This window comes from Rattus norvegicus, chromosome 3, assembly GCF_021556685.1.
Source record: "Rattus norvegicus strain SHRSP/BbbUtx chromosome 3, alternate assembly SHRSP_T2T, whole genome shotgun sequence".
NCBI lineage: Eukaryota > Metazoa > Chordata > Mammalia > Rodentia > Muridae > Rattus > Rattus norvegicus.
In genome coordinates this window covers 35,781,654-35,804,423 of record NC_141536.1, presented here as the reverse complement: position 1 = coordinate 35,804,423, position 22,770 = coordinate 35,781,654, and the positions used below count along the sequence as shown (strand labels likewise).

At 37.0% G+C, this 22,770-nt stretch overlaps 1 protein-coding gene across 8 annotated transcripts in view; it reads right to left on the bottom strand.

The window, feature by feature from the left end:
* Window positions 1-22,770, bottom strand: part of Rif1 (replication timing regulatory factor 1) — a 53,238-nt gene that overhangs the window by 17,066 nt on the left and 13,402 nt on the right. For 7 of the 8 annotated variants that reach the window (XM_087650595.1, XM_087650598.1, XM_087650599.1 and 4 more), the window contains 19 exon segments: window positions 20,538-20,652; window positions 19,607-19,768; window positions 18,923-19,033; window positions 17,282-17,344; window positions 16,951-17,051; window positions 15,770-15,856; window positions 14,631-14,704; window positions 12,984-13,164; window positions 10,968-11,075; window positions 10,492-10,641; window positions 10,035-10,134; window positions 6,513-6,777; window positions 5,651-5,693; window positions 4,027-4,229; window positions 2,765-2,864; window positions 1,987-2,106; window positions 1,201-1,352; window positions 523-606; window positions 393-444 (listed from right to left, as the gene is read on the bottom strand). In XM_087650595.1, the coding sequence (XP_087506721.1) occupies window positions 393-444; window positions 523-606; window positions 1,201-1,352; window positions 1,987-2,106; window positions 2,765-2,864; window positions 4,027-4,229; window positions 5,651-5,693; window positions 6,513-6,777; window positions 10,035-10,134; window positions 10,492-10,641; window positions 10,968-11,075; window positions 12,984-13,164; window positions 14,631-14,704; window positions 15,770-15,856; window positions 16,951-17,051; window positions 17,282-17,344; window positions 18,923-19,033; window positions 19,607-19,768; window positions 20,538-20,652 (2,271 nt within the window). 8 annotated transcript variants of the gene reach the window in all.

Below are 22,770 nucleotides of genomic sequence, written 5' to 3'. Positions count from 1 at the left end.
ACTCTGGTAAAGTTACAAAAAAGTACCAATAAAGAAATATTAACATACTTTAAACTGATGTCCAGTTAAAGCCTCACTGAGGCCTAGACCAATGGAAAAGGCAGGAGATCAGGTAACTGAGAGGAACTATGGTTCCATACCAGTTCAAAGACATCCTGGGCTACCTGAGACACTACCTTAATGCTTCCAATTACAAAGTTACTTACAATGTATTTAAAATGCATACATATGTACAATTCTGCAAGTGTATGGTTCAGAGTTAGGAGACTGGTATACATTTTAACAATTAATGAAATAAAGATCTGCATTTATAATTTACAACCTTATAATTAACAAGATCTCATAACTGAAGAATGATTACAGAAACCCTGAAGTTCAAACACCGCTCATACCTTAATTATCTTGGCATCTTCTTTCGGTTTTTCAGTTAAAGTGAGGCTTTCCCTAAGATAAATAATTAGACAAATTAGATTATTTTTAATTATATAACTAAAAAATTATTCATAAAAGTTTTATACTTACATTGATTCTTCTTGACTAAACTGAGCAGAAAATAAAGTGTCTTGTGACGCATCCAGATTATTATACAAAGCAGGAATATCACACCTAGGAAAAAACATAATTTATAAAAATGCAAAAAAATCTGGTATATTCTCACCATCATAAGCTGTAATTATTCTATCAAAGTATATTTAATGAATCATATAAAAGCTAACAGATTTTCCTAAGACTACTTTCCCTTCCAATATTCATATACCTCACTAAAGGCAGTTTAGAAATGACCTCAGTGGGAAAGGATGTGCCTCATCCTGCAGACTTGTTCCATCAGGGTGGGGGTATGCTTCAGGGGTTGGGGGTGGACTGCCCTCTCAGAGGTGAGGAGGTGGGAGAATGGGGAAGAACTGTGCAAGACAGGAGGGGGCAGCATTTTGGATATAAATAAATATACTATCTGAAAGATAGTAACACTATTAGGAACACTGGGCATATTACTAAATAGAGTAAAATACTATGAAATCCCATCATGTATAGTCCATCATCTTCCATTAAAATTTAGTATACTCAGGCTAGGTGTAGCAGCTCAGTAGAACAGCATTTGCCTAGCATAGCCAATGTCCTTCACCAGGCAACAAAAACTAAAATGCATGCACATTTGATACAGAACATTATCTACAAAGAGATGATAAAAAGCTCACAAACCGTTTTGTTTTGAGTACTTCTTTCTGGTGCTCAGTTAGAATCCTTGCCTTTGTCTCTTTTCCTTCTGGAGGTATGAAGACAAAGTCTGTAGACTTTTCCTCTTCCAAAAGCTTACCATTCTTTAATTTTGGAGATGAAGAGTCTAGTTTCAGCTGTGGATTGTTAAAAAATAAATGTATGAGTTGGCAAATTATTTTCTCATTCTTCTATGTTTACTAATACTCTGGATTATTTCATGAAATCAATACCTTTCTGATTTGAAGACAAGATCTCTTTATGCAGTGCAGGTTGGATTAAACTTGAGATTCTCCTGTCTCACCCTACCAACTCTGTTCGAAAGCATGTAAATAAAACTAATACAATATTCACAATAAAAAGTTAAACGTCCTTTGCTTTCTCCTATCTCCAATACTGAGAGGATAAGCAGTAAGCAAAGACTATGGAGTTAGAGATGCTTGTTTGGGCAGCACAGCACTCCAAATTACTAAGCTCTGTAATAAAGACCTAACCAAAGCATCTACATTATTGTCATGCACCATACTGTGTTCCTCAGAAATCCTTTCATCTCCTCAGGAAGAATGACCACCAGGCTGCCATTATTCACAAGAAATCACTCTGGGCTTCTAGATCTACAAGCTATCAGAGCCAACTTTTCTTTAACTATTATTCCACCATGATACCAACACTTATTTTGACTTTCATAGCTCTTTATTCCAACTAAGAATTATGGACTGTTAGGATAGCTAATATTTAAAATTCTAGGAAAATATAATTCTGAAAACATACTTTGGCTGATAATCTCACATTTTCTTTTTTCTCCTTTGTATGTGCCAAAATGGAATCTCTCTTTCCACTTGATTTTCTTTCCATGCCACTTATCTTGACATTTAATTGTGAATTCTCTGTCTTTTGAGATAAAAATGAACACATTAAATACATGCCAACTATTCTGCTTCTGGTCCTGCTATCAAAATCAGTCAAATGACAACACAATTCAAATGATGTAAACTGTGTGACTATTCAAGTCTACTGAAAACAAAGGAAAGACTCAGCTGATACTTATCTACTTATGTAGTCAGTTTTATAGCTTTTACTTTTGTGAACTGAAAACAAAACTTAAACTGTATCAAATTAGTAGACTCAAATACTCAACATAGACTTGAAATTTAAGAAAAAAATTGAAGCTTTCAACATTCCAGAATAAAGGTTAATAAACCAGAGGTAGGACAGAGAACACAAATGTATCTAGCACATTTTTCTCTTATACCAGAGTATACAATTATGGAACACTAAATTATGCTAAACACACTAACAAGCTGAACTGTTTTTTCTGCTGAGAATTCCTTTGGACATGACAAGAATCCTCACAGTAAGCCACTGTATTTTTTCTTCTGAATAGAAATACAAGCATACACCTTTTTCTGAGTGGAAAGCTTGTTCCCGAAAAGACCTCATTTTCATGTGGAATAAGGAAACGATGGTTGAATTCTTTCCTGCTCAAGTTCTGATTATTGCTGCTCACTTATATCAATCAAATCAAATTTAAGCTTAAAAAAAAACTTACTGCATCTGAATATGGTCCACTGGACTCATCCATCATCTCAACATTTTCCAAACCAGGCAAAAGAAGCAAGATTTTTTGTTTGGCTTGTCTTAATATTGGTCTTTAAAAAAAGTACAAAATAGATAGTTCTTAAGTCAAGTGCACTAGTAATGTTACAATGTTACATTAATTATGAAAGAAGTTCTCATGAATCTCAAGCTGGCCTCAAACTTGTGATTTACCTCTATGACTTTGAACTTTACTAGTACACATACAACACTAGACAATATTTGGATTTTTCTCTATACTTTTTACAGCATTCCCAAACTTCTCTAACTTTCAAAGCAAGACACTTCCAGCAATTTGGAAGGTGAGAGAGATCACCATCTGTTCAAGGCTGAGCTATTATAGGTATGAAACTTTGTCTTAAAATAAATGACAAACTCAAAACCTATTTAAAAAGAAAATTCATGAGGGGACAGTGTTAGCTTAGTGGTTAGAAGCACTTGTTGCTCCTCCAAAGAAGTCAAGTTCACTACCCAAGACCAACATGCATGGCTAACAACCATGCATAAATCCAGTACAGAGGATCCAATGCCCCCACTGCCCTCCACAAGCAACAGGCAAGAACAGGGTATAAAAATATACATGTAGGTAAAACACTCCTGTATATAATTAGATTTAAAAAAAAAAAAAACTACACACACGAACACTCAAATATTAGAAATTAATAAGGTGGCTTAGCACTTAAGAGCACTGGCCACTCTTCCGAAAGAAATGGCAACCCAGAGTTCAGGAGAGATCTAGTGCCTTCTCTCGCCTCCACAAGGACAAGACATGCAGGTGGTGCACAGACCCACATAAAGACCCATTCATTTATGCAAAATAATCTTTTTCTTAATTTGTTTTGAAGTAAACTATGCTGGACATTGTGGCACATGCCATTAATCCCAGCTCTCAGGAGGCAGAGACAAGTGCATCTCTGAGTTTGGACAGCTGGTGTTATGTAGAGACCTTGTCTCAAAAAAAAGTTAAATATTACTACCCATGTATGGCTTTATTAATAACCTTCAATTCTCTGACCTTATTTATTTTCAAGGATTTTCTATGGCATGTCCTGTTTCCTAAAATCGGTAAGTATAATAAAAATCAACCCAAGCTTAATGGCTCCCACATACTCTGATGACACAATTAAAAACTTCTCTGTGCAGTTTTTGTCCAAATTCAGATTTACATGACCACAATAGAACAAGCAGTTGTTGGAAATTTTGATGCTAACATACTTTAATTCCTCAGGATAGATCAGAGCTGTTGCTTTAGCAAATGTAGCATTCCACAACACAGCACTCTGTTTCCGAATCTGTTTATTCTTGTGAAGAAAAATTATGCACAGGAGTGGAGAAAGTTGTCCAAGAAGTTCACTGTCATAGGCTCCAAGATAGTTGAACTGTAGACAAGCAACAATTTCTCCTAATAACTTTTCTAACTAGGAAAAAGAGTGGGGGAAACAAAAGGTATTGTAAATACAAATTTGTGGAATATGTTACTATTTCCATTAAAATCCGGAACATCTTTAAGCAACACCATGGTCATCATAAATATGTCATCCTTTTTACATATGAACAAGCTATCAGGTAAATTTACTTAGTATTAGTGCTGTAACTTGATTCACAGCTCTTTCTTGTGAACAGAAAAAGGTTTCTTATTAATTGCAACAGTGATTAATAATCATCTGTACAATTAATATATTACCGCCCACAATCTCATATAAAAAGAGATGAGACCTGAGAAATTACATGAATTTAAAGTAAACCCAGCTACTTAAGAATGCATCTAAACCCCATTATTTTATGTCCCCTAAAAATGAAGCAATGGGGCTGGGAGGATTCAGTGGATAGCCAACACTTGCAACTTGCTTCCAGAAGACAGTTCAGTTCTCAGTCCCTGACCTGCCTATGACTATAGCTCCACTGGACCTTCTTCTGACCTCCATGGTGAATATATTTATGGACAATTATACACACATGCATACATTTTTTTTAAAGAAAAAAGAATTTTTTAAAATGAAGTAAGATGGCAAAGTGTTGTAGTTTGCCCTGAAGTTATTTTATTTTGATGCTAATTCCACTGCCCCAAGGACAATTGCCTAGTCAGGTACTCAGAACTCAGGTAACTTCACCAGAACCACCTCCCCATTGAATTTGTAAAGTACAGGTGAAGGGCAGGTACAGGATAGAAGGAGGACTGTCATTGGAGAAGGAAGGATGGGCAAGAGAGAAGTTTGAAGGAAGAGGAGACTAGAGGAGAAAGGAGGAGACAGGACAGAGGAGAGGGTGAGAAGCCATGGCAGGTGATGTTAAGATTCTGCTCTGTGTATTTACAATTGTTATTATATGTTCCTAAGGGAGGGATAGTACCAGGCTTTGTATGTTTAAGTGGGCAATTATATCTTACCATTTGGGTCAAAGGTTATTGTGTTGTGTGTTCTTTTATGTGACGGTTTGAGTGTAGGAAAGGGTGTGGTGGCAAGAGACACTGGGCCGCCACAGAGTTGGGATGTGTTTCTGCCAAAATATCTAGCAGATATCTTGGGGCACCTCGGTGCCGGACCTAGCGGGGAAAAAGACAACTATACCTTTTATATTTTTTATATTTTTACATCAACATTTTTTATTTTTTATATTTTTACATCAACAGCAAGGAGAGAAGGTATTTCAGTCCCTGGGACCTACGTGGTAAGAGAGAACCAATCCTGCACAAGTGCTCTGATGTCTGACACTATATGTATATGCACACACAGCAAATATAAGTGTAAAGCAACAATAATATAATGTATACAAAGATTACTGCCTAAACCATACCCTGTCCTCATTGATAAGGTCTACTTTATAGACACTGTCCACTTACCTTGTTGTTCAAACTAGTATACACTTTAGGAACCTCATCAAGCCTGGGAATAAAGATGTAAGATAGTTACTATTTTTAAATGTTATCACTACACTACTTATCAAACTAAGTCTCAAAGTGAAACAATACAGTCACAAAACTAAGGTGAAACAGTCACATACTAGTATAAAATGTCAAGAGTAAGATGCCAAATATTAATAAGCATGAAGTAAATGTATGTAATAAACGTTTAAAAAATAAAATTTTAAAAATGCCCAGAACAGATAAATAGCGTTCATGGAAATTACTTGCCTATCTCCTATCTTTTCTTTATGTAAGGTTTGGAGTGGATTTGAGGGTCTGGTGATTTATTATTTTGCCATTCCTCCCTATAATTTTTTGATTTTTAAGTGTTCCAGACAACAAAGTATTTAGAAAAGCGAAGTTATTATGTTTAACATACACATCAGGGCCCAGCAGAGATGCTCAGTTAATTGCTGGGTAGTAAAAACATGAGAACATGAGTTTGAATCCCCAGCATCCACTTCTGAGAGTTTGGAACTAGAATTGGTGAGCTCCAAGTTCGTGGAGAAATCCTATCTCAAAAGGCAAAGTAGAGCCAGTTGGTGGTGGCAGCCATCTTTAATCTAGGCACTTAGGAGGCAGAGGCAGAGGTCACCCTGGTCCACAGATCAAGTTCCAGGACAGCTAGGGCTACAGAGAAAAACCCTGTTTAGAAAAATCAAGAAAGGTATAAAGTAATAAAAGATAGCAATCTGTTACACCTACATGGATGTGCATACATTTATGGACATATAACATATGAAATACATTAAAAAAATCAATGTAGTTAATTCAACATGAATATGCTGAAAATACTTACTTTGAATTTTCATAGAGTAAAGCCAGGGGTCTTGTAAAAGTTGTAAATATTTCTCGGATCATAGACGACAAAGAAATATGTCCAAATATATTGGAAAGCATGCTAATGATAGAGTTACCAATAGCAAGCAGTGTATCAGAGTATGTTTCCTTGAGGCTTAGAGTGTGGAAAGAATCGATGATTCTCACGATTAGCTTAAATAAAGAAGCCAATTTCCCTAGGGGCTCCTTCTTCTTCCTGGACCAATCTGAAGATCTCTGTGGTGCTAAGACATAATTGGCTTGATTAAAAACTTAAGTACTTTGATATGTCACTATCACTTTTATACTTTGCAATTAAATGTTAAATACATCAAATATACATGTTCTTGCTGTTAACTGAAACTTCAAATAAACCTTCAAATGATATAGCATTAGTATAAATAAAATCCAAATTCAGTGGAAAAGAGCTGGCAGATCTCAAGAAATCAAAGTAAGAATTTCTAAGGAATTATAGATATAGAGTACATCTCAATTTCTTCTATACCTCAGAATTTCAACAAATCATTTACAATTACCAAAATACATGACCAAAGTAACAAAGCTAAACTATGGGTTTTCAATAATAAATGTTTTTATTAGAAACTAATATTCCTAGCTCACACACAGTTCATTACTCCCTGCAAAATAATGAGAAAGAATTCAGAGAAATTCTTTCCAGTACCTATTTTCTAGACTGGAACATTTATCTTAAAAGTACACATTTTTCCTTATCATCCCCTCTTAGTCTCCAGATTCTATGTACAAAACAAAACCCACATTTCTCTTGCCCTGAAAGTCATTCTTATTTCAAAATTACCCGTTTCTGTAACACAATCAAGCTTTGGGAGAGCTCAGGTTTAAGGGAAAGGAAGTCTAACTCATACCTTACTAGCCTCATGATGAACTGAAATCAAGGCTGCCACTAAAAAAACGTCAATCATCTCATCTAGAAGCAGTTTCTTCAACATATACATTAAAATAAAAGAATTTCTGCTACTCAGAAACTCTTCTCAATTTTGACACTAAGATACCAGGATATGGCTAAGGTAACAAGGGATGTAAGGAAAAAGTGGTCTGACCAATTTGATCAATAGGTGGGTAGGTGGGTAGGTGGGTAGGTGGGTAGGTGGGTAGGTAGGTAGGTAGGTAGAGTAAGAGCAATAAAGGTCTCTAAATTGCTTAAGTACAATTGTAAGAATCTGACTGTGCGCAGAAACTTATCCACAAAAACAGCTAACAGAGAAAACATCCTCATCTATGTCCTCAGGAAATGAATCCAGAAACAATGTAACTTAGCAGCAATGCACTGCTCTGGGTTTTTACATCCTAGTATCAGACAAAAAAGAACTATGTTTCTTTCTAGGGAGAATAATACCAGTCTGTCAGAAAAGTACAAGGCTGAACATTCTGCAGAACTTATAAATAGTAATATGTCAAAATATTGTAAGAGATATCATTCTATACTAAGGTGGAGCTTTCTTAACAAGTAAGTAAAGGCACTGAGTTGTATGCCCCAGTACAAAGGAAAGAATTCAGAACTGACTAATGTCTCAATGTTTACTATATGATCATGAAGACATAAGTCTGTATCCTCAGCATCTACAAAAGAGGCAAAAACAAACAAGCGGAAGAGGTTGAACATCATGTTATATAATCCCAATGTTAGGAAAAGGAACAAGACTATGAGGGTGGGGGGTTTTGGTGCCCAGACTAGCCAATAAAGTCAACTCAAGGGTTACTGAAATCCTGTCTCAAAAAAACTAGGCAGTAAGAAATAGAGCCATGGCTCTCAACCTTTCTAATGTCCTGACCCTTTCATACAGTTCATGTTGTGGTGACCCCCAACCATAAAATCATTTTTAATTGTTACTTCAGTATAGCTGTAATTTTGCTGTTGTGGAAAGTAGTGTTAAGTATTTTTGGAGAAATAGGTTTGCCAATGGCATCATAACCCAGAGGTTGAAAACCACTGTTAATAGAGGAAAACACCAGACATAGACTTTCTTTGAAACCCATATGCAAACACTACACATAACACACAAACACACAAAAAAGAGTAAAGATATAAAAATAAACAAAAGCAATTATAAGGGAACTTATTTTCTATACTTCCAGTAGAAAAAAATGTAATTCTATTCAATAACTATGAGGTAAGTATTGTGAGAATGACAACTTAAAACAGGGATTTTACGATGTAACTGATAAGAAATCAACTGATTTCTGACACAAACTAATTTAATGTAATCAAGTGAAAACAGTGTGATCACTTAAAATATCAGAGTGCGGGGGGGGGGGGATGGTGGCTTTAATCTCAGAAGGATCACCCAACAAATTTTAGAATTTCACAAGTTCTAAAGTTCCAAGCTATGCCTAGCCTACCAAGTGAGATCCTGTCCACCAAAAGAGTTTTAAATAAACAAAATATCATAGTGATTTAGGAAGCTGCATTAACAAGTGATGTGACAAAGTCATGAGTCAGGCTTCCTAAGAACAAGGTATTTGGAGTTAGGGATATGCAGCTCAGCTGGTCCACTGCTTGACCATCAGGCACAAACCTGTGGGCTGCAACCCTAGTAACACAAACAAAACCACCATGCCGATAATCCCAGCAATCAACAGGTAGGGACAGAAAAATCGGAAATAAAGGACATGCCGTAGACAATCTACAGTAGACTGTCTCACATAAAAGACAAAAATAAATGAATTCCTCCTCGTGGCAAGTTATAGGCCAGCCTGGGCTATTTGCCTCTGCTAACAATAAAAAACAAAAACAAAGGGGTGGGGTGGGGGAGATATTCACAGTTTTTTACAGTAGCCACAATACAGCTAAATTAATGGAAACTTTGACACCAATCAACAGTATATATTAACATCAGAAATGAATGAGGTGTGAATTAAAAGCACCACTACATTAGTTTTGTGGTATTTCTATTACAGAAAAAAAAAATTAAAAATGTGTCCAGCCTTGAGTAATATGGCAAGTTCAAATGAAAGACCAAACAAAAAAATGCTGGCCAAGTGCCTCATCTGTAAAAAACATAACACTGAAGAAATACTCCAAGCTGTTTACACTGATCTTCACTTTTCTCTATCGTGCTTTCAAACAAAAGTAACACAATTTAAAAAAAGGGGGGGGGGGGTGGGGATAGTTCTACCTTGGGAAAAAATACTAAAATCAACTTGTTCCTTTGAGACTGAGTCATGTTATGTAGCTGAGGTTGACCTGGTACTCATTCACTATGTTGCCCACTATGTTGTGAATCTCCAAGTCAACTGCCAGAATTTAGGAGTGCACCCAGCCATGACTACCATTGGAAAATCTAGCCAAAAGATGCATAGACAATTCTAAGAATGTTTCTCTACTTTGAAAATTTGCTTAATTGGTATTAGCAAAATACTCTGGTAAATTTGTAAAGTAAACTAAGAAAGGCTGGCTGTAAGAATTTCCCCTGAAATTTCAGCTATGAAATACTATATAAACAAAAGTAAAGACAATACTTACATTTGATTTTCGGCTGGTATTTAATATTATATGGTGAAAAGTCAATACAATCAACCATTACTACAACAACATGAGAAATCCTGTCCAAGAACAGCAAGTCCTAAGAAGAAATTTAAGTGTGATAATCAGAAAATTTTACTACAGCCACAGTACAACAGTCAAGACTCAAAACACACACAAAAAGAATGTTTACTGTTCATGCTACAAATACATGGTCATAAGTACTTCCCAGTTAGGCACTCAACAATGTGCTTCTCAACAATGGGCAGCTAACCTGCACGGAAGGTGAGCTATAGCCCAAAGAAGTACTGTTAAGAAAAGCTTAGACTAGGGTTAATATTAAGAGAAAAGAGGCACTCTAAAGTAATAAACACTCGTGCTTATCTTCTATTATACAGAAGTTTCAATAAACTGTTAAGTTTTTTAATGTTATCTTCAAAAAGAAAAATGTACTCACTGAAAGGGCTTCATCTTCCAAACTGCACATTATTTTAGAAGAAAGTTCTTCACAGCACAAATTCTCTTCTGCTGTTGCCACCACAGCAGCGCAGCGAGCAAAAGCTCTATACAATTCTGACCAAGTTTTAAGTAAAGTTTTCATGGTACCCTAATAACAAAAAAGAAATTTGACAAATTGACACCATCATACCAAATACATAGCAGGATGAATACATCTCTTATGTCTGTTAAGAATGACACACTTCATTTGTCAGAGGAACCGTTACACCTCTCTACTACAATCTACATGAAGAGCACTATTACCAAAGGTCAAAAGTCAAAGGCCAAAACCCAAATCCTTATTCCAGTTTTCCCTTCTCTCCCTCCACCCCACAAACATAAATTCAAGAAAAATCAGGGTTGGTGCTAACCATTTATAACAACAGTATTTCCAGAAAGGCACAAAATCCTTACACAATCATTACATGTTCTTACCGTGGGAAATGTTGGAGTTGAAAAAATATGGTTTATTGGCAAAGTCAATGCACCATAGATGGCACTAAAATTATGTTCTAAGGCATCACCTTGATTCACTTCATTGGTCTGAAACAAAAAATATGAATTTAGACAAATTACTAATTCTAATCCTATATTATTATTATTATTAACAATAATATATAACTCATATATATCAGAGTGGTGTTTTAACTAGAATATATTCTAGAGATGTGGCACTTCTAGCCCTAGATACCAGATACAAAAATAAACACCAGTGCAGAATCAAGATGTCATACTCAAGTGTGGTGATCTCAAACCCAACATTTGGCATTCTGACTATGGGAAGACAGCTGGAAATGATGTGGATACAATTCAAGGTCATGGATTGCTGGCTACCACTGTTACTTGAGAGGAAGGCTCCAAAACAGAAAAGACTTCTAGTCTTTAGAATTCTGACAACAGAGACTTCTATTTATTATCAGAACTAGAAGTACAGCCCAGCATTGCCTGAAGATATACTTTATTATGCTAAGTGCTTCATTCTAGCACTTAACATAAAACAATTTAAAAGAAAAAACATAATTCTCATTGGGTGCTGGTGGCACAGGCCTTTAAATCCCAGCACCCAGGAAGAGAGACAAGCAGATCACCAAATTCTAGGCCAATTTGGCCTACTGTTTGGGTTCCAGTACAACCAGGACTACAGAGAAACTCTGTCTCAAAATACAACAAAAACTTGAAATTAATTCTCGTTTTCGCCACCTGGATCTTGTAAATTTTGTTGTTCTCAGAAGCCTTAGGGAATAAACTGAGAAAGAGATAAGTTCCCAAGCTAGAAGTTACGTACACCAGCAATGATAGCATTTTGCTATGAATCAAAGACCAGCCTGGACTATAATAGTTCCAGGGAACACAGCTATAAAGGCAGACATCTCAAAACACACAGAACCTCAAATAATTCCTAAAACATTAGTCAGAGCAGTAGATTCATAAAAGGCTTCTACCACCATTCAAGGTGAGGATTCTTTTTTTTTTTTTTTTGAGACACGTTTCTTCTGTGTAGCCCTGGTTGCTCTATAGACCTGCCTGCCTCTGCCTCCCAAGTGCTGGGATTAAAGGTGTGCACCACCACATAGCTAAGGTGAGGGTTCTAGGAAAGTGCTAGCTAGCTTAAGAAGCTGACTTTCATAAAACTCATCTGTGGAGTTTTTCAACCCATGAATTACTCGTCATCAGCCTAAATACCAAAGAAAATTGAACTATGTCCCAAAAGCAAACAGAATATACCAAAACGAAGCCATGAAAGTTAATTTGTGTTCCATATCTTAATACTCAAAACCTATGAACACTTAAATGTAAGAAACTCTCACTCCTAAGGATAAATGAGGCACCATGGCTTGAGCCTGCACATAAGCCATTTAAAATAATAACTTCGCATGTGGGAGGCACATGACCTGAAAACCAACTCTGGGAAGCGAGGACATGAAGACGGCTTGGCTACAGAGTAAGACTTTGTTTCAAGGGGAAAACAAAAGCAAAGACCATGTTATATTGAACTGTACCAGATAGGGATCAACAAAAATATTCAAATGATACAATACTGGAAGGATGGGCCAGAAAAATCCCAGTAAATGGGAGGCCAGTATCGGCCTCACAGTAAGATACTGACAGATCACTATCACACAAAGGCAGCAGGTATTATTGTCACTATTAAAAGTAAGAAACTGTTTGGTCTACACTAGTACCTATCGCTATGGAAAGTAGAAGCAATCAATCACTACATAACAAAAAACAGTATTTATACTTTTATTTAAACCCATACTTCTGCTCTTTCCAAAATAGGGGGGAATGGAGACTGGACTGGCATGAAAGCACAAGCCTATAACGTCCTGGCACTAAGTGGGCAGAGGCGGGACTATGGCGAGCAGAAGACCAGCCTAAACTACAGTGCATCCTTTATAAATAATTACTAGTCTAGACTCCAGTGAGGGAGTCATGGCAGATGTGCCCTACCTGATGAATCACATCCGTCAGTGGACTGACTATCATACTCCACATTCTCCAGAGATGCTCCTTGTTTGCCAACTGCTTTGCATTCTGATTAATCACAGTTAATACAGAATCACTGAAAGCCAGTGGTGATGTCGGACCAGAAAGCACACAGCCTACAAGTGTTTCTAGATTGAGAAAAAACCTAAAAAATATGAACAATGTGTATCAGAATGGCCAGTTCATCCTGATATATATTAACAAAATTAACAGGTAAACACAAGAAACAATGAAGTTTTAAGTTGGTTTTATTATTTATTCCCCCCAGCTTCTACCACATGACCTACTTTAAAATTTTTATATTATGACACAAGCAAGAGCTGGAATTATAACTCAAGGGTTAAGAGTACTTGTTCTTCCTTCCACAGGATCTGGGTTCAGTTCCTAGAACCTACATTGTCACCAACCATGACTCATAGAGCCAAAGGATTTGATACCCTCTTGTGTCCTCCAAGGATACCCATGGTGCAGACATACAGGCTGGCAAAACACTCACACACATAACATCTTTTTAAAAAACATTGTGGGGCTGGAGAGATGGCTCAGAGGTTAAGAGCACTGGCTGCTCTTCCAGAGGTCCTGAGTTCAAGTCCCAGCAACCACATGGTGGCTCACAACCATCTATAGAGTGAACTGATGCCCTCTTCTGGTGTGTCTGAAGACAGCTACAGTGTAGTCAGCTACAGTGTAGTCACATACATAAAATAAATAAAATCTAAAAAAAAAAAAAAAAACAAAAAAGAAAAAAAAACATTGTGTGGCACAAGACCTGGTGGCAAGCATCTAGAAATCCAGTACTTGGGACTCTAGCATAAATAGTGTGACTAGCCTGCAATACAAAGCCACATCACAAAACACAATGTCCCATTGACCATTTCATCTGTAATCCAGCACTGTGAAGGTAGAGATAGACCTGCCACAAGTTTAAGGCCAGCCTGGATTACATATAGTGAAAACATCTCTAAACAGGAAAAAAATGTATTAATTTTAAAATCAAACTTATGAACTACAACAAAGAGACTCGCATTTATTTACCAGGCAGTGGGGGCACATGCCTCTAATCCCAGCACTCACTAGGCAGAGACAGCAAGTCAATCTCTGAGTTAGAGGCCAGCCTGGTCTAAAGTGAGTTCCAGGACAGCCAGAGCCACAGAGAAAACCTGTCTTCGGGGGGAAAAGGAAAAAGACAAAGAATCTCCTCCATATATAATCATCGTTCATGAAAAAGTAAAACACACACACACACACACACACACACACACACACACACACACACACACACACATTTGCGCGCGCAAATCAGGAATGGGACTGGGACTAGTGACACAAGCTTTAATCCCAGGAGAGGTAGGCAGATCTCTTTGTTCAGGGATAGGCATGGCTGTACATCAGGCTGGTCTATACAACCAGGCTAGACAGGGATACAGATATGGTCCAAATAAAAACACCCAAAGACAAAGAGCATAGTGATACACATCTGTTATGCTAGAAGTTAGGAAGTAGAGAAAGAATAAATTCTTCTTATAAGTTTCTTTACATAGCAATCCAAGGCCAACCTGAGATTTAGAGACCATGACTGAATTTAAAATAAAAATGAAGTTACAGACTTACTTTTCATCTTCTACACCACATTCTAAAAGATTGTTGTTTAAAATTAACTGGATTAAGAACAATGCTGGAGTTCCCTGCAAAGGGAAGGAAACAGAGTTACAAATCCAGCTAAAAAGAACTGTTTGTTTTCTACAGTCACTCAACATGACTTATTTTAGCATGAATAATTTATCTTTTTTAGAATTATCGAAGGTATGATCACAACAGTTATGATGACAGCAGTTTTATTTCTAAAAACCACACACAATGTCAGGCATAGTGGCACACACTTGCAGTTAAAACACCCAGTAGGTTGAGGTAGCAAGAGTGTTGAGTCCAAGGCCAGTGTGGAACAGTGAGATCCTGTCATTAGAACACACAAACAAGCCAGCTACGACAGCACATAGGCAGCAGAGGCAGGGATATGTGAGTTTGAGATTTTAGAAGGAAGTCTGACCTACAGCAGTCTTATGCAAACTACACAGACCTTCTTCAATTTTTCTTTTAAAAAAAGGAAACTAAAAAGATGGTCCAGTGGCTAAAAGAGTGTTCTATTCTTACAAAGGCCCACACTTCAGTTCTCATACCCAAATCAGATGGCTGAAAGCTCCTTAACTCTAGCTCCAGGAGATTATGACACCTTCTCCTGGTCTCTTGTATTGCACACACACACACACACACACACACACACACACACACACACACACACACACGAAGAGTAAAATGAACAGTAAATACAAATATTTTAAATAAATAAATAAATATCAAATACATCTCTATACTCTGGATCTCAGGCCTTCTTGAAGAAATCAGATAGTGAGGCTTCAGCTATTACTAACAAAACATAACTAACACACTCACCTAGAATTTCTCACAGTATCAAGCTGATATTAAGCTTTCAAATATTTTAGCAGTAGCCACTAATATTATTCCACACAAACAAACAGAAAACTTTCCTTCTGGAATGAATCCACTACTCAACCCAGGGCAGTATGTTCATCTACTTACTGGCACAGAGCCATCTTTAATTTTTCACAGCAATCTATTATTTTGCATACAAGTTTTTTAACAAATACAGTTAAGTATTTTTTTAAGAAATCTAACAAGTTTTTGTTTTGCCAATCTTTATCACATCACTACACTACATTTAAGATACTTGCATTAAGAATATCCATATTAGCAACCTGATATGCTGGTGAACCTAATACTTTCTGAGGAAGTCCTTTAACTGTAATTTCCATGAGAACCTAAGGAAGAAAGATTTTACAGTAGTTAGTCATAAGAACCTGAAAACGTGTTACATAGCAAAAATCTTACAGTGTCATCTATATTTGACAATTTATTATTAGTGACCATCACAAAAAAAAGAAGTGACCATCACTCATGATTCACTACATTTATTGATTATGTATATATTCACATTATTCTAAAAGTTCAAAAATAAAGAAAATAACTTCCTCCTTATTACCACTTTTTGTATTGAGTAAAAAAATGAACCTTCACACTTTTTTTGCATTGTTATGAGAAATTCTGCAATTAATATTTACTGTAATAGGCCTAGAAGCAAACATTTCAATAGCTTGTTAACTACAAGTTGACTCTGATTACAATCCAGAGATGCTTGAGCCTCCTGAACTGTTCACCAAAGTCTTCCTGTGTTTGTAGTAGGTCAACAAGTAGTTGTAGTAATCCTAGCAATTCTTAGTAAAAGCAAATCAGTTGTTTTGGAAACAAACTGAAACTGACAGCATTAATGTGAACCCTGTCCAGAGCGCTCTGCAAGCATAAACTACTCACTTAGTATAAACCAACTGCACTGTCTTTACAAACCCAAGTTCAGAACTGATGAACCAAGGAATCAATTAATCGCCCAAATTCTCTTTGTTGATTCAACCTAATCTCCTCCTCAGACCCTGATACCATCTACTATACTACTCTGCAGTGTTAATTAAATGTCATAGTCCGAAACGGCAAGACTCAGAATTTAAAAGTGTTATTTGTTCAATATATTATGAAAATTACATTTTTCCATACCTACTACTTAAATTTAAAGCACATTTAATAGGAAGTCAACGACAATGTTACCTTGCACTCCAGACATTAGAGTATGCTCAACTCAAGCTGCACGTCTTTCATTCCACTATTGGGGAAAGGCTGAGCCCTTTAACCTCACTGCAGTGCCGACTGCTGCTCAGCTGCTTACTATATAGGTTTCAAATGATATTTGAATGGCACAATAAACTGTTAAGTCAAAAGGTCTGTGCCAAATCTCATCTGAACAAGTATCAATATAAACTAAACTTCAATCTTAGACATTGAGGGAATCTACAAACATATTTACCAGTGTTTTTGATACAGGAAATACTTCTGACTTCACTATGTTTTCCAAAGATTTTAGTAGGAGGGTCAAAACTTCAGAACCTGATCTTTCTTTTCTGTTTCCTATCAAAGAATAAAAGAAGAATATAATTCTAAACATGTTTTTTTTAAGTATTATCTACTAGAGTTATAACAATTGTTTTACAAAGTAACAATCCCTGTTAAGTAAACTGTTTAAGAAAGTATAATTCTGGATACCAACTGGGATTACAACAAAACAAGGACAGCACTGGCTAGGGAAGCACTGCACCTGGGCTTCTGTGGAGGCCGGGGAGCACTGCAATAGGGCTTACCTGACTCAGTAACTGACTTCACCAAACTAATTAGCTCCTTCCAGATAGCACTGACTACTGCATCTGTCAAGGAAATAGATGGGGTTCAGTTCCTAGCATAAGATCTGTAACTCCACTCCTAAGGAATATGATGTCCTCTTATAACTTCCTTAAGCACTAGGCATACTCAGTACACATACATACATGCAGACAAAAATCGTATACATAAAATAACTCAAAATTTTCTCCAGTTCCTCAAACTAAAGAAACAGCAAACTCAAAACTAATTTGAATATTATTTCCTTATACTACCTATAAAACCCCCATTTCAATGTTTCTTTAATTAAACATCTTAAGAAATTAAACTTAAGAAGGACTACAACATGCTAACAATGGGCCAATCATATAACAAAAAATAAATGTTTCTACTTTTCCTACTCTTCTTTTTCCTTCTGTAGGATTTTTTTTTTTTAGCCTTTTAATGTTGTATACTCACCACTCTTGCAGAAAGGAAAACAATCATTTAGAAAGACACCGTCACCATGCCCGGTGACACTTATAATCCCTGCACTTAAGAGGCAAGGACAAGACTACAAGGTCAGCAGAGCTACACAGACCAAGATGCTTTCTCCAAAGGATGCCAAGTCTCCCCAGTCTAGATTCTATGGCCCTCAACCCACACCCACACCCACACCTACCCTTTTATTTATTACAAAACAAAAAAAAAGGACCAATGAAATGGTGTTCAGGCACTTACTGCCAGGTCTGCTAAGCAGAGTTCAATCCTGAGACCCCCACATAGTGGAGAGAACCAACTTCTAAAAGTTGTCCTCTGTCCTCAACATGTGGCAATGCATGAATACACACATGCATGTATGATGGAACAAAATGTTTCATTTTCCAAGCAGTTACTTATTTTCATGACAGGCTCTAGGTCTGGAAATCAGGTCAGCCTCAAATCAATGACCCCATGCCTCAGCTTCTGCAGTGCCGGGATGGTTTGCTACCACACTCACTCATGTCTAGTTTGAAAACAAGGTCTCATTCTGCTGTCCAGGGTGACCTCAATCCTACCTTACAAAGGTAAGTCACCACCCAAGGCTTTACATTTCTTTTGTTGGGTCCTGAACACAAAGTTAAATGCAAAGACTGAAGATGCAGAGTCTAGGCTTGAACCAGACCTTATTTATCTCTTTTTACAACTGACTTCTTCTCCTAAGTTGTTCTGACATGCCTGGCATGTGCTACATAGACAACCCAGGCATAGATTATCATAGATGGCCTGCCCCTGCCTCTACCATGCTGTCAGCCATTCCAATCTCCTCATTTCTAATGGTTTAATACAAGTTACATCAAAGAAAAAAAATATTTTTTGTGTACAATCTGGCCAATGAGATAACACCACACAAATATTTGCTATTTTATCTTCCATTAAAGTGGTGGCTGATAAGATGGTTCGGTGGGTAAAAGGTACCTGCTTCCAACCCTGATAGTCTAAATTCAATCCCCAAGGCGCACATGGTAGCGAACTTGAGTCCCAAAAAGTTGTCCTCTGACAGCCACATGTGCTGTGGCAAATGTATGACCACACCAATGCACAAGCACACAAGCTAAAGCCTTAAGAAATGAACATTTCTGAATTTTAAAACTTCCCTAATTTACCTGAAGCATCCTTTCCAACTGCGACAAAGCTGTCATGAACAGCAGTGATGAGCGTATGTGCATACTTGGAGAAGAAAGAAGGGCTGCTGATGAGTGGATGCTCCAGGGGCTCTAAACACGAAAAGCAAATACAGTTAGGCTAAAAGATTCATGAAGCAGGGGCTGGAGAGATGGCTCAGCGGTTAAGAGCACTGACTGCTCTTCCAGAGGTCCTGAGTTCAATTCCCAGCAACCACATGGTGGCTCACAACCATCTGTAATGGCGATCTGATGCCCTCTTCTGGTGTGTCTGAAGACAGCTACATATACTCATAAAATGAATAAAGCTTTAAAAAAAAAAAAAGATTCATGAAGCAAATTTCTCACCCCTCCCCCCGAAATAGTCTTAAAGGTCTTAAAAATAGTTCCCCTTAAAAGATTTAAATTCAGCCAGTCATAATGGGTCACGCCTTTAATCCCAGCACTTGGGAAGCAGAGGCAGATGGAGCTCTTGTTTCACGCTAGCAAGGGCTGTTACATACACACAGAAACCCTGTGTCCAAAAAAAAAAAAAAAGCAGAAAGGAAAATAAATTATGCTCATCATCATTATTAGTAGGCTGTTATGAAACTGAGGCCTCTCTTCCACCCAACAGTTATGTTTTGGAATATTTCAAATGCATGAAATTATTTCAAAATTAAATACCTAAACTCAATACAATCTTGTGCTGCTTGGCAAAACTCAAGACTTCTGGACCCAACAAAAAATGAAGCATCATTTCCAGTCCCAAAAGCTGAATAGAAGGGATTGTAGCCATTCCACCTATATTTGAACCCAGGTTCACACGAGGCGTTCCGTAAGAAGCACCTTTAAGAGAGAAAGACCAAATTACTCAAGTTATATGTCCTATCAAGATACTATATACCTTTGAAAATATGATGTAAATTTCTCAAACATTAATACAAACCTTGAAATTAATACCAAGCTTCTCTGTACTTGAACAGAAACTGTAAGCTGAAAATGACTAAAATAACGTACCTCATTGCTTCCCAATGCTGCTAAGCTGCATTTTGTTCCAGTGTAAAACACCTTTTAAGACCTGTTTTTTTGTTTTTTTTTTTTTTTCATACAAGCACAGTAGCATGAAAAGAGCCAGGCTTGGTTATACCCATTTGCAATCCCAGCATTTGGAGGCAGGATTCATGTCAGTTCATGGTCAGCATAGTGGGTTCCAGCCTAACCAAAACTATATAGTGAGACCATGTCTCAAAAACAAAGAGTTCAAATTCAAGTCAGTCTAGGCTACACAGTGAAGCACTGCCTCACACAGGAAAAAATTAAAACCTAGCTGGACTACATACATAGTGAGACCTAATGACAAAGCAAGGTAAAAAGCAAAACAAGAAAAATTGTTTTCCAACCACTCACAATAATCTAGATAAAACTGAGATAATATAAGTTAAGATTATTAGAGGCGTGGCCTCTAATCCCAACACTCGAGAGGCAGGGGGTTACCACATGCAGATTAACCTCCACAAGTCCTGTCTCAAATTCATAAAAAAAAAAAAAAAAAGAACTTTTTAATCCCATTTCCAAAGGAGACTTTTTCAAAGAGAAAGAAAAAAAAATCAGTCACCTTTATTTCCAGGAGTCAGTGGACTCAAGCCAGGAGTAGATCCTCGAGATGAACTGCCTTGAGGTGAAGCACTACTATCAACGCTTATTGTACTCTGAATCAGTGGCACACAAACCTAACAGATAAGAAGGCAAAATAGTAACCATGTCATTGTCAAGTTTATGATAAAGCTTTACAAGCTATGTATTCTTATTCAGAAGCAACTTCTCCAGACACTGAGCAAGCCAACTTAAAAACTTAAGACCTGATTAAGTTTTCTTTTAAATAACATTTTTATTTTATGTGTATTAATATGAGAATGTTCCCTAGAACTAGAGTTATAGTTATTAGCTGCCACGGGTGCTGGATTAAATCCTGGTTCTCTGGAAGAGCAGTCTGTGTTTTTAGCCACTGAGCATCTCTCCACCCCTAAGATCTGCTTATAAATTTTTTTTTAATCCTAAACATGACCAATCTCATGGAAGAGATAGCAAAATAAAATTACCTTGTATAATTCTGTATATAACATAAATTTTATGGTTAAACCTTAGTTCTATCCCTTATATCCAAATATCCCAAGATCTTGAGGTAGAAAGATCTCAGAAGTTAGGAACATTTGTTATTCTTGCAGATGTGGGTTCAGTTTCCCGAATTTACATAATAGCTCACAGCCATCTAGTTCCAGAAGACTCAATCCCCTCTTTCTGACCTCCATGAGCACCAGGTAAGTGCATAGAGGCATATATGCAGGTAAAACACTTATACTCTTAAAATAATTAAATCTAAAAAAATTCTTTCGACGATTCCTAAGATCTAGAAAAATATGAAACATTTATAGTCATAAATATTTTATCAACAACAAATATTGAACCTGTACTAAATTTTATTGGTTATCCCATGAATTAAAAATGAAAATGCAAGTCTAGTAAGGGTGGGCATATGCCTTGAATCCTAGCAAATTCAGGAGGCAGAAGTAGGCGGATCTCAAGTTCCTAGCCAGCCAAGACCACACAGCAAAACAAAACAAAAACAAAAGCAAACAAAAAAACAAAAGCAAGCAAACTGAAATGCAAGACAAGTTTTCTACACTTATATTTGTCTGAGTTACTATCTCTGTTTTGGTTAGTTCTAAATCTCAAAGCACATACATTAATAGCTTTGACAAATAAATTGAGTCAGTTAGTTACACATGCTACTCCTGTATTTACATTTTTCCCCCAATATGGTTTTCTGCAACCCAGACTGTCCTTGAACTCAACAAATAGCCAAGATGACTAAACATAGTAACTCTTTTTCCTCTACTTCTCCAGTTCTAGAGTTTCACTCCAGTACATTCCCATTTTCCTGGTTCATTAGTTTGACTATAGGGTACCAGGCATGCTAAGCAAGCATCCAAGTCAACTTAGCTGAAATCCCCAACCCTTGTTTTGTTTTGGGGAGGGGGCAGGGTTTCTCTGTGTAGTCCTGACTCACAGGATTAAAAGTGTGCATCACCATGCCTGGCTGACTTAAGTTTTTTAATTCTTCTTTGGTGTTCCAGATTAAACCCATGGTGAAGAAGCAATGGCAGAGGCAGGCCAATCTCTGAGTTCAGGGTCAGCCAGGCTATCTGCCTTGAAAACACAAATTAAACATATACAACCCACAGCCACCCCAAAAAATAAACTCACGGTGGGGCACTGGTTGAGCATACTCACTACCAGTAAGCAACAGATAGCTTTTGTGAAGTCACGTTAGAAATATCAAGATAGTTTAAAGCTTACTTCTAAAATCGTCCACTACCAGTCTCATCTATATTTACTATGCTCTTCCATTAAAATGGATAACCAGATTAGACTCTTAGGACCTTATTATGGCATATTTGGAGGATATCATTATGATTTACTTAATGTCAACTTTCAATTATGTTATATCAAATTTGGAAGGCTTCTATCTAAAACTCAGGAACTAAAGCCAGTGATAAAGCTCATTGGTAGCTCCCCTAGTATACAGAGGGTCCCCCAAGATTTCCAAACAAGAATAGTATGGCTGAGGATGTAGTTCAATTGGCATGTGTGAAGTCCTAGTACTCTAAAGGTATAAATACCTATAATCCCAGCATTTGGAAGATGAAGGCAGGAGGACCAGAAGGCTATTCTTGGCTACAAAGCAAGTCCTACCTCAAAAAAAAAAAAAAAAAAAAAAAAAAAACCCCAAAAACCCAAAATCTAAACAATATGGTTCATGGCTTACTCATATGCCAGTAACTCAAGAG